Below are 12,442 nucleotides of genomic sequence, written 5' to 3'. Positions count from 1 at the left end.
TTTTGGTGGGTTGGAGTGGGTAGACTTCTTCCCTTTTTTGCTTTTAAGTTTGGTTTACTTGGCTTTTTTTTTTTGTTAAATTAAAAGTGAAGCTCACGACTGTTGTGGCCAGGACATGGCAAGTTAACTGAAGATATACTTATCCGTGATTCTGGTAAGCCTCTTTTATTTTCCTAAAAAAAAAATTGTAGAGAAAAACATTTCTATGAATAAACTACTTGTAATTATATAATGAAATGGCAAAAAGTATTCAATGATGGAGACAGCTAGTGACTCTTTCCTTTCAGAAATAATTCCTGGCTTTGTGGCTTGGTAACCCTTAACATTTATCCCTGACTATATTACAGAGCAGCCACTATATTTTCTATTTTTTATCCATTTCATTTTTGCTTTGCTTCTTGATGTTAACTGTTCATGTTTGATACCAAGGAACAGGACTCTATTGTTTGAAGATCAACAAATATAAATTCCAATCCTAATAAAACATCGAATAACCAACAAGAATCAGATAACCTTGGGTGGTCTAAGTGGACAAAGTGACTTTTGCCTTATGGCAGACAAAAGGTGCATCACAAGGGCGTGGGTGTGGAAGTTTTTTGAGCTGGTAAAATTAGTCACGGGAAACTCTCCTGCCGAATGGAGAAGCCTAGCCCGGTGGCGGGCAGCACAGATCCTTTCTCTATTACAGTGAGTCGCTGCTCTTGAACATTCTTCCTTTATGACCAAGGCTTGGAGAACGGATCACTGAAACTAATTCACCTCCCATTTACTGGATTGTGCAGTTGCTCCTTTGTTCTTCTTTTTTTTTTTTTTTTTGAGACAGAGTCTCGCTCTGTCGCCCAGGCTGGAGTGCAGTGGCCGGATCTCAGCTCACTGCAAGCTCCGCCTCCCGGGTTTACGCCATTCTCCTGCCTCAGCCTCCCGAGTAGCTGGGACTACAGGCGCCCGCCACCTCACCCGGCTAGTTTTTTGTATTTTTTTAGTAGAGACGGGGTTTCACCGTATTAGCCAGGCTGGTCTCGATCTCCTGACCTTGTGATCCGCCCGTCTCGGCCTCCCAAAGTGCTGGGATTACAGGCTTGAGCCACCGCGCCCGGCCCCTTTGTTCTTCTTTACTCATGTCAGCACAGCCGAAGATCTATGACAACTCGGCTAATGGTGTCAAATTTGTATTTCAAGGCACTGAATACCATTTTAAATGAGATAGTAAATGTAAATGCATTTTGAAAAGGTAAAGGATTTAAAAAGAGAAAAACACAAATAAATTTTTGGTGGAGGAGCTTATATGGAATCTTCTCTGTAAGACTCAAAGACTTACATATGGCAAGTTCTCAATAATGTTCATGGAATGAATCAAGAATAAGCAGTGTGAGGTCTGGTGGGAAGGGTCTGGAGTCAGAAAGACCTACGTGTGACTCCTGGCATGACTGTTACCAGATTGATAGCTTTCTATGCTTTAGTGTCCTTATGTACAAAATGAGGCTAATTAGACTTCCCTCAGAGAACTGTTATTCTCAGAATAGTGCTCCATAAAGGGTAGCTGTTGTTACATAAATTGAAGTGGAGTGGAGGGAGGACCCTCAGAGGTTATTGCAATCTACTTTTCAGCCTATCGTGGTGGGGGCCAGTAACCATTTAATCCTTATTTCTACTAACATATAGATGACATTGGCAGGTGTGAACAGGAATGAATGCTGAAAGGTCGGGATAAGGAAAATAAAGGGCATATGGAGGAAAGGAAAATGGAGAGAAAGTAAACAAAGCAATGGTGAGAAGTTAAAACATGCCATTGATAATTGTTTCAAAAACCAGGACACCACTACCATTTAACTTTGCCCTTGACTTAAAATAGCTGGATGTTTATTCTTTTTTATTTTAAAAAGAGTTTCAAAGCTTTCCTTTTCAGTTCATTAATGTTCAAGTCATTATCTAGGCTTCTTCAGCTGGTCCTCTTAGAAAGGCAGTATTTTAAGTACTAACATTCATCTATATGTCATCTATTTTACTCATTAATTCATTTATTAAGCTGTGTATTCACAGGTATTCCTACTATGTGCTAGGCATTGTACTAGGGGCCTGTGTGTGTGTGTTTTGGTGGGTTGGAGTGGGTAGACTTCTTCCCTTTTTTGCTTTTAAGTTTGGTTTACTTGGCTTTTTTTTTTTTGTTAAATTAAAAGTGAAGCTCCTGAATTAAAAATAATCAGACTATCTGGGAAACAACAACAGATGAAATATTACAAATCTGGTAAACCAATTAGTCAAATATGGAGAGTAAAAAACATGCTTGGAATGATTTTGACTCATGTAATTACCTTAGAATAATTTCTTCAGCGTCTCTAGGCAACAGCAAATTTAATAAGAAACAAATGGTAGAGTTTTTTTTCGCCTTTTTTTTCTTTTCCTCATGTTGTCATAAAAGAGCAGCTTATCTATCTCTCTGCTATGTGGCATTAGATACGGGTTAGGGTAGGAAGGCAGAAACATCTAGAATGTAATATTTTTCACTTAGCGTACCTCACCCGTGTTTGATGAAACATTAGTTTCATTAAGGTACAATTGACCTGCAGAGATAGTTAAAAGTGTTAGGTAGGGGTTAAACTTGGATGGAAATAATAACAAGCTAAACTTTGATAAATGACAACCAGTAACAACAAAATTTAACTTTTATATTTCTACATCAATGTTTTGGTTCCCTTTTGAATTGAATCTTGCCTGCTCTCTTTTGAGTTAATTGAGTAGGTTATTGCTTTACGTGATATTGAGCAGAATGCATTTTCTTGGGTTTCAGCTACTTTTGTGGAGGAATTTTCCTCAAGTTATGTGGGATGTGACTATAGCTGCTGTGCCAGTCTACTTGGCTTTTCTCATGACACGTAGTCACATAGACATCCAAGGCTTCACATACACCTTTGCCCATTTGTATCATCTGCGGAAAGCAGTTTCTGACTATTTGGGGGACAAATGAAAGTTCATTAAAAGAAGGCAGAAGGTCAGAAGGGCACTTTGGAGTATTTAAAAAAAAATCCGTGCTAGAGAACATTTAATCATAAGTAGCTTATCCTTCCCAAAGGGAATGCAGTGTATTTGCATCATTCTCCTCGGCAGTTAACCTTTTACATTTCATGCTTATGACATTTCTGTCAGGCACTCTGTGTGCTCCAATTAAAGTCAGAGGTCTTTGGACACAGTTCAAGAAGTACAGTGTCTGGATGGGAGCGTGGCGCAGGGCAGTTTGGCTAAGGGAGGTCATGGACAACTGCAGGGTAGCTGGATAGGAAAGAAGAACCCAGGATGTGAACAAGTTGCTGGGGGCATACCTCCTATGGAGACTTATTGGAGGTGTCATTTTGGGTGTGGGCTATTGAATAGAGGAGAGCAAGGAAAGTGTTAGGACAAGATTTCCAAACCAGGATATAAATTCGTGCACATGGATATTTGGACTGAAAATCAGTGCACCTGTGCCTACAATCAGGCAGTAAATGGTTCAGTGGTCTCAGTAAGAGCAGGGCTCATTTGGGAGGCAAATTGAAACTCTGTTTAAGCAAAGTGATTCAGAAGGAGATGTTCAGTATAGCCTTCCCCTGGGAACATTTCCTCCTAAGGTATTAATCAGGGCACCAGGCAAAATACTCCACAATATTGTTCCAAAGCTAAGAATGTAACTCAGAGACAGAAACCATGGAAACCCACTTATTTTCTGAAATGTTGCCTCTCTTTGGAAGAGAAGACGACAGGATGAATAAGCAGATATGCTTTACTTAAAGGTTATGCGTGAGTCAGGGTACCCTCTGAATGTCTTTAATATGTTAAATATTCAGGTAAATGTCTACATAAAGTGGTACACATAAAAGTGAAATTATAGCGTAGATTGGAAATTTTAAAATTGCTATAAAAGTATAGAGTTTACAGAATTTAACATTTGTAAAAAATTTCTGCAGGATCTGAGGCGCAATTTTATTTTTATGATTAGGACTTTTAATTAGGTTTAAAATCCTGGCTCTTTACGTTTAGCTGTATGACCTAGGGTGAGTTAGCCTCTGTAAGTGTCAATTTTTCTCATCTGTTAAATGTTACCTACCTAATAGGGTAGTGGTGAGAATTCAGTGAAATCATATACATGAAATGTTTAGCACAATGCCTGGTCCAAGGCAAATGTTCCACAAAAATTAACCGCTATGGTAGCATTCTAGCCTTTAAACCATAAAAAAAAAAATCATAGATTATTTCCAAGTGGAAATATACTCTTTGGTTAGTCTTCTCAGTTTACTCCAAGAGAAACACTCTTTGTACTAGCATAAAGAAAGGAGAGCACTTGGCCAAAAAATAAAAATACCTGGTTAAAGATCCGTGCAGTGTTGTTCTTCTAATTTCACCTTTTGGTAAGGACTAGTATTTAATCTTTTTTGTACACCTACCATGTGTCAGGCACTCTATATTCACAGCAGTCCTATGAAGTGGCTGTAACTGTCCCACATTAGAGGCAGGGAAACTGTGGCTCAAAGAAATGAAAGAACATGGCCAAGCCTATGTACTAAGTCAGCAAAACAGGGATTTGAATGCCAGAGGCAATGCTGTTTCAGTTCATCTCACAACGCCTTGCAAGTAGAAAGAAAGAAAGGTTCATGGGCAAAGTCTGGCTCTGCTATGGACTCCACGGTAGTAGCAATATTTCTATTTTGATCCTCCCATTAAAGTCTTATCCTGTAGCTGAGGGGCCTGGCAGAGTGGCAAATGTCACCCTCGAGCAGGCACGTAAGTCAAGTGATAAATCACATTCAAAGTTTGAGTTACTTTCCCTGCTTAGGGATTGTGAGTGGCTCTCCCTAGTTCAACTTCATCAGTTGGCTCCATTGCTACTCAGTGCTAACAGGAAATTGTACTGATTTAGCTGGTAATAAGAGCTTCTCAAGCACTGTGGGTACTTGTTTAGGAGAAAGATTGAATTTAAAAACATGCACCTGAATTTTTTTTTCTTTTTTTCTTTTTTTTAGCAGCTTTACAAACATCTGAGGAGAAAATGTTCCGTTATCAGATAAAGCTGCTTTGGCAATGTGGTTTTTATAATGCTGGGCAGTAGGGGAAGTTGCTGAATACAGACAAGGCATCGTTATTTTTTTCTCTTCGTGTGTTGCTTTGGAACATTCTGTTACTTTTATATTTTTAACCAGATAAACATGCCTCTATAGGTCACAAGAAAACAAATTCTTTATTTTTTTTTTTGCAAATACATCTTTTCAGGATCATTCCTTAAACAAAGCAGTTTGCTGATTATTAGAGATACTTGTCTGTGTTAGGTGTTTTACTATTTCTAGAGTATTTACATTTACAGCTCTCCTTTCATTTTTCAGCTGAAGAGCACTGAACCTGGCTTGCTTTGAAATCTAAGTCTACCCTTTACTGACTCTGTGACCTTAATTAAGTCACTTTCTCTCGCTGCGCCTATTTCCTCATCTGTGAAATGGAGGTGTTGGTGCTTTCTTTCTAGGATTGTTGTTTTTAATGACTTAATGTAAGTGCAAGCGCTTTGTAAATTATACAAGTTCCTTTAAAAATGAACCACTACTGTTACTATTACTTACATTTAAGGACTAAACTAATTTGGTGTTCACAAGGAGTATTGATGGATTCATAGCATCATGAAGATCTAAAAGTTGTAGTGAGATGCGAGAAATGGGTAATGAACAAACGTGTAATCAGTAATTTACCAAAGAGAATAGGGGGACATAGAAGGAGATCCTGTGTGGTTGGAGCTTTTTGGAGAAAGGAGAGCAAAGGGACAGAACATACTTCAAAGATTTTCTATAAGAGAGATACCTTTCCAGTCCACAGAGGATGCTGTGTGCCATCATTTTACAGGCACTGTGGAGTAGTCAAATGGGTTAGTCCCTGACTTCCCACTTCCTAGTTCTGTGAATTCCTTAACTTCTCTGAAAGAAGTGAAGGTAACAATACCTACCCTCACCGAGTTATGAAGATTAAATAGGACAATATTTGTAAAGTGCCTGGTGTATTCCATGGCTTATTAAATATATATCTCTCTTCATCTTCCTCCTCCTTCTCCTTTTTAATTTTTGGTTAGGAAGGAGCTCTAACTAGACAAGCCACTATCAATACTACTAGGAGCTTATGTGCTTCTCAGAGCATTCAGGCAAGGCCTAAAAGCAATCAGTAGGGTCCTGGTTAATACTAGGATGACTCAGAATGCTGCCCAAGCCTGTTAATGGAGTTTGAGCATATGTAGCCACTTCCATTATCATCAGATGCAGAGAAAGTTGTAAGTGTTCAGTATGTGGAAAGACTCTAAAAGGAGGTTTTGAGGGGAAGCAAGTAGGTGTCTGTGCAGTAGGAAAGGTTTGCAGGGATTAAATTCAGGACTCCTTCAGAGATAAGGGTTCTGTGTTGAGGAATGAAGAAAGTAATCACCCACTTATGCTGGGATCTTGGTAAGAAAGTCTTGTGCCAAGGGATGCCTTGATAAGAATTGAGTTTTCCAAACCATAGAGCTGATTTATTGGGTTATTTTAAAAGTATTTATTATCCACTATTTAGAAATCTTTGAGTAAACAACTGAGGGGTTTATAAATGCAAACATTTCAATTATATAACCTTTTAAGAATTGTTAATTTCAAAAACATCTAGATAAGGATGAGCAGTCAATGCTTTTAGCTATTAAATATACAAGTGCTTACAATTAATCAAGTAAAATGGAAATCATTTGAAGAGAGGAAGCCTTTTTTCACATTGTCAGTTTTAAGCCTAATGAGATCTGTTTGTATAGCGCAGTGAGTATGGACAAAATGTGGTCGTAGCACAGCCACCAAATACTTTTGTGTTTCAGATCTTTTCTATAGTCCTCACTAAAGGCAATACATTAAAGCAAATGAGGTTTTGAAAGTTGTCTATATTCAAAGATGGGTAGACTTTAATTTGTTGTCATGGTTATAACACAAGAAATTCCGTCTTTTAAATGTTTTCCCTGTGTGGGTTAGAAAATGATTCTGACTTTTCCCGTATCTGTTTCTTTTGTGGTTTTTTTTGCATGTGATAATACTAATAATCCCATCTTACATTTAAGCTTTCCAGTTTTTTCATGTCCATCACCTTATTTCAAGCCAAGATAATTTTAGAACATTACTTCTTACACCAGCAGTTGCCTGACTGTACTGATCTCACAAATTAAGCAGGAAAGGATGTTGAGAAATGAGGTGAACACCTGTGAGCAAATCATCAAAGAACTAGAAGAGGGAAACTGTGAACAGAGTATTCCTATAGAACCTTCTTTCCAAAATATAATGGTTGTGACTGGGGAGGGCCTGAGAGAAATATGATGGAAGGACAGGGTAAACACACCTGTAGGCTTGTCACCGGTCCTAAGGTGAGAGTAGGGGCTGGGGCTGTGAAGAAGGACTGTTGTTTGCGTACCTACCATGCGCCAGGTAGGTGCTGGTAGTTTAGCACACATATTTTTTAAAAGGTAGGCATTGTTACTACCATTCTGCAGGAAATAGGCTCAGAGAGGTATAAGTAAGTCATCAATATGCATTTAAAAAGAAATCTAGTGTTGCTATACTCAGGTGATATTTATAGTCAAATTTCTATTGTGGCCTTCTGGTGCGTTTCCTTAGTCTTTTTTAGAAATTCATATGGAATTTCTAAAGGCTGACCGTGGTGGCTCACACCTGTAACCCAAGTACATTGGGAGGCCGAGGCAGATGCATCACTTTGAGCTCAGGAGTTCTAGACCAATCTGGGCAACATAGTGAAACCCCGTTTCCACAAAAATACAAAAATTAGCCGAGAATTGGTGGCGGATGCCTGTAGTCCTAGCTACTCAGGAGGCTGAGGCTGGAGAATCGCTTGAGTCCCAGGAGTGGAGGTTGCAGTGAACCAAGATAGTGCCACTGCACTCCAGCCTGGGTGACAGTGTGAAAGCCTGCCTTAAAAAAAAAAAAAAGAAATTCAAATGGAAGATTTTATTATGCCCCTGAAAGTGAGAATGGCATGTCTATGTACAACATGGGACAAAGTCAAAATAAAGGTAGTTGTGGAGTATCTCAGTGAGGGCCATACCTGAGGATACTTTGTTCTAGAACCTGGATCTGGTGCTGGTCTTGTTGATTTTGCTTCTTCATCTCTTCCTGTTCTTTTCCGCTGCTGATTCCATCTAGAAGCCATTTCTCCCTCAAGGCCTTTTTCTGATGTCAGGAAACATAAAGATATATTCTTATATTGGTCAATAATTTCCAAAATCTCTTACTGCTTTCAAATCTTATGAATTTCAATAGGTGACGCGTTAAAGAGGAATTATTTTCTCTCAGTGACTTGCCTGAATAAATCTGGTATTTTCTATCATTGTAACCTTCTTGACTCTATTCAAAGCCAGTGTTTATGCATCTAAATCCCATTTATACTTCAAGGTTTAGTTTGGGTCTCTCTTTCGGCATGAAGATCCCTGGCCCCCATACTCCTGGCAGCCCCATCCTGACCCTCACTTTTTGTCTTCAGAACCATGCCATACTGTATGTTTATCACAGTCATAATGAGACCTCGTAATATGATGTCTTCAGTGTCACCTGTTATTGATGGGTATATATCTTGTGTCCTTAACAAAGTCAAAAGCTTCTTGAAGCCATTTTGATACCTCACCCCGGTGAGAGCATGCAATGACTACTTTAAAAAAATCTTTAGTGGTATTAATCAGAATGGTGGGCAAAACTGAAGGTCACTGTTGTACCTTAAACATATTCAATGTTATTCTTAGGCTGTGTGGCAGCTGTTTATTGTTTAGCTTACTTAGCCCTCCTTCTTTCTTCTCAGAATCTCCCTGGTTATAGACATTCTTAAGTGCAGAATTTACTGATCTATCTAAACGTTGGTGAGTTTTTGTCAACTTTAACAACATGCAAAAAATTATGTTTCACCAGATGGAACAAACAAAAACTGCTCTTGAATTTGCATGAGGAAATTAAACTCCTGGACCTGGAGTTTAAAGACCTAAGAAAACCTAAAACAAATGAAAAAGACCTCTAAAGGTTGGATGGGCTTTAATTAGCATGTAGCCTACATCTCAATTAGGAAGTGTTAGGTATATATGGTCATGTTATTTTCAAGGAGCTCAAGTTTCTCTTTTCCTCCTGGAATGAAAGGGCTCTTATTATGTATCTAATCTGCCCTATAAATTGTTTGTTCAGTTATTCATTGTTAATTATTCATTGGGGATTCACTATATTTAAAATCCGTGAGGAGAGAATGGAAACTTTATTTTCTGGGACTTCTTTCTCTTATATTGAAATTTAAATGAGAGTAAATAAGAATAACTTTGTGTGTGTGTGTGTGTGTGTGTGTGTGTGTGTTTAAGGATGCTAGAATAAATACCACTGAGATACATGTATCTCTGAATTAAAAAAACATTTAAAATTAAGTTTAGTTGTGATAGGTAATTACCAAAGGATGGTTATTTTTTACTAAGGCAATGACTTTTAAATCTTTTTCTCTTTAAAAAAAAAGCCAATATAACATTATAACTTATAACATTACAAATAAATGTTATATGGAACTCTAGTTTGGAAAACAGATGAATTCTGGACCTCTCTAATTGAAGCGGTGAGGGGGCCTGAAAGCTTATGGATACACAGAACATGGTTTGAAAACCACTAGATTAAGTAAATAACAGCTTCACCCCGATTGTCACATTTATGTTGGCCTTTTCAGAGTCTTAAGCAATTGCATGTGGACGATATATACCATAAGAGTAATTTGTATTACTCCACTCTGTGACCAGAGATTCTTTACCCCAGTGTTATCTTAACCATTGATTATAGCTGTTTAGCTGTTTGCAAAAATGTTTTCCCGCAGACCCAGGAAATAGGATTAACATTGGTCAAGATTCAGCTCCTGGGGTCAAAGATGCTAAGAAACTCTGAATATAGCATTTTAATAATTTACCTTGATTCTAATTCATTTTTATTTAATGGAATTTTAGCTAATGCTTAGGAAAGAAGACAGCAACACCTATAGAGGTAAGTTTTACTCCTTACAAACCACCTATAAGAAAAGTTCCAGTCAATGGCATACATAGCTCTATAACAAACACTCAGATGGGGTGGTCTTCTGAGGCTGAATAATAGAGGGTAGCGAATCATTCTTGTGACGTGATTAGGTTAACTTGGGGCTATATTCTTGGTTCTTAGTCTGGTTAGAAATAATTTTAATTTTGGTCTTATGAAACTTTGTTCATACTTCATAAGTTTTCATTTATGCCTGGTGAAGAACTCTTTGAACTTAAATATAAAATATTCAATTTGGATGTGCAATCAAAATGATATATGATGCAATCACATACATACTGTAGTAATCAAAACAGTTATTTTGCTTTTATGTCACAGTTTAGACTTGTGCTTTAGTATATGAGGCTAATGAGTATAATAAAATCTACAATGAAATTCAGAATTGAAAGGCATAGGAACTAAATGAAAATATGTGACATGCAGGTGATAGATCTTTCTGCAGTTTTTATAGGAAAAGGTTTTCCTGAAGCACTTCCATATCTACCCAGAAGTTACAGTAGAGTAGGAATAAATTGGTTTCTCATAGATTGAATTGAATGGACTCACGGAAATCAAAAATTTTTCAGATTGACTATATTTTGTGTTTCCTGGTAACATGAGACTGTGATCATATTACTAGGCAAGAAGATCCATACAGGAAGAAAATCTCGGAATGGTTTGAATATTAAGATGTTAAAAGTGTCCCAGAAATTCCCTTGCTAGCACACTATGAGAATGATCATCAGGTTCAGGAGCTAAAGAATATCAGAGTTATCAGAGTGAGTTACTACAACTGTTTTGAAAAGTGTGCACTCTGATATGGGAGGAACACTTTGTAAATGTTTATGCTTACGTTGTGTAATGTGTGTCGCTGAAGTATAATGAACTAGTTTGCAATCAGGAAAGTGGAGAGGATAGTCATGAAAACCAGGACAAATGGATGAAGAAGGTAAGAGACAGGCTATAGAGGCGAACAGAGCTTTCTTAACTTGGTGAACACGTGGTAGAAATGTTTTTAAAAATACTTTCGCACATTTTGAACCCCATTTTGGAAGGATGCCTCGTTGCTGTTTGGTATAGCCAACTATTTTCTGCAAAACTTGGAAGAATGAGCTCTACTGAAGTAGCCACTCTGTCTTCTCTGTGCCCTGTGCAGTTTTTGCCTCCCATAAAGTGTTTATCACAGAATAACTGTTATTGTGAGTTTATGTATCAGTTACCATTTTAAGGACACAAGCCAAATTTCACTTATTTTATATTCTTAGAGTCTAGCTTCGTACCCTGTACATAATATGTACTTAATAAATATGTATTGACTAAAGGTCCTATATACATCCATACGAATTCTACTTATCAGTTAAGACTCAACTTGAATCCCATACCTTCAATAGTGCCTTCTTGACTACTCCAGATTAAAGAATACTTATCCTGTAGTTTAAATTAAAACACTGTCATTCATCTTGTTTGTTTAATCTTGAATTTCCCAAATTAGGACAGTGTGTCATTTCCCCCAGCTCCCAGCCCTGCTCCATGCCACACACACCCATTTTGGCCAGTGAACAGCTTGGGAAAGTGGATAGCACTTTTGTGCAGAGAAAATTGAAATCTTTTGCTCCAGGTATAAGCATCTCTGAACCAGAGTGCATGATTGGCGAAGGAATATGGACAGGATTTTAGCACCATCATTTCAGGTACCTTTGTGCAGTACACAGTCTGCACAACTGTATATGGCAGTCCAAAACATGATAAATGTTTTTGATTGGATTGGATCGGGAGAGGTCTCCTGTGTTCTGGAGAGCAAACCAATAAGGAAGATCATGTACTACTTTCCAGACTGTTTTTGGCAAGTGCTGAAATGAGGTGCTACTTGAGAAATGGACCTTTCCGTGAGTCAGGCTTTTCTTGTGAATCTTACTTTCTAGAATGAACTAAGGGGATATTTAAATCTTCTCATCTACTGTGAGCTCCACTGTTTTGTGGTTACCCATTCTGCAAGGACAGCAATCGCCCATTCTCAAGGATAGCTAGAGAGCTATCATTTTACTCAGAAGCAGGAAGTAGTTCATTGGGAGATCGGGATTGTGTGTATTGTGTGTGTAATTGTGTGTGTGTGTAAATTGTGCATGTGTGTGTCAGACAGAGAGAGGAAAGGAGAGCAAATGACCTCTGGTTTTGGAGTTAGAAATGCCCTATCTAAAAAACTTTCTAGATTTGATTGTTGATTTCATTTGAATTGCACTGGAACAACGTGGCACATTCTTTTTTTTTTTAATTTCATTGATTTTCTAGGAGTACACACTACATTTCTTGACAATGTATACTACTCATGTAAATTCAGTGTGACATATTGGAAGGGCAGCAGACTAGCTATGCTTTGAAATTATCCATCAAACATC

General features: G+C 37.9%; 1 protein-coding gene across 2 annotated transcripts in view; it reads right to left on the bottom strand.

The window, feature by feature from the left end:
• PALMD (palmdelphin) overlaps positions 1 to 12,442 on the bottom strand; it is a 48,796-nt gene that overhangs the window by 19,010 nt on the left and 17,344 nt on the right. For both annotated transcript variants that reach the window (XM_011992517.1, XM_011992516.1), the window contains one exon: positions 8,071 to 8,195. In XM_011992517.1, coding sequence (XP_011847907.1) covers positions 8,071 to 8,195 — 125 coding nt within the window. The remainder of the gene's footprint in view (positions 1 to 8,070; positions 8,196 to 12,442) is intronic.

Source organism: Mandrillus leucophaeus, unplaced genomic scaffold (assembly GCF_000951045.1).
Source record: "Mandrillus leucophaeus isolate KB7577 unplaced genomic scaffold, Mleu.le_1.0 Scaffold413, whole genome shotgun sequence".
NCBI lineage: Eukaryota > Metazoa > Chordata > Mammalia > Primates > Cercopithecidae > Mandrillus > Mandrillus leucophaeus.
Note: the sequence above shows the minus strand (reverse complement) of the source record. Positions and strands in the feature narration are given on the sequence as shown.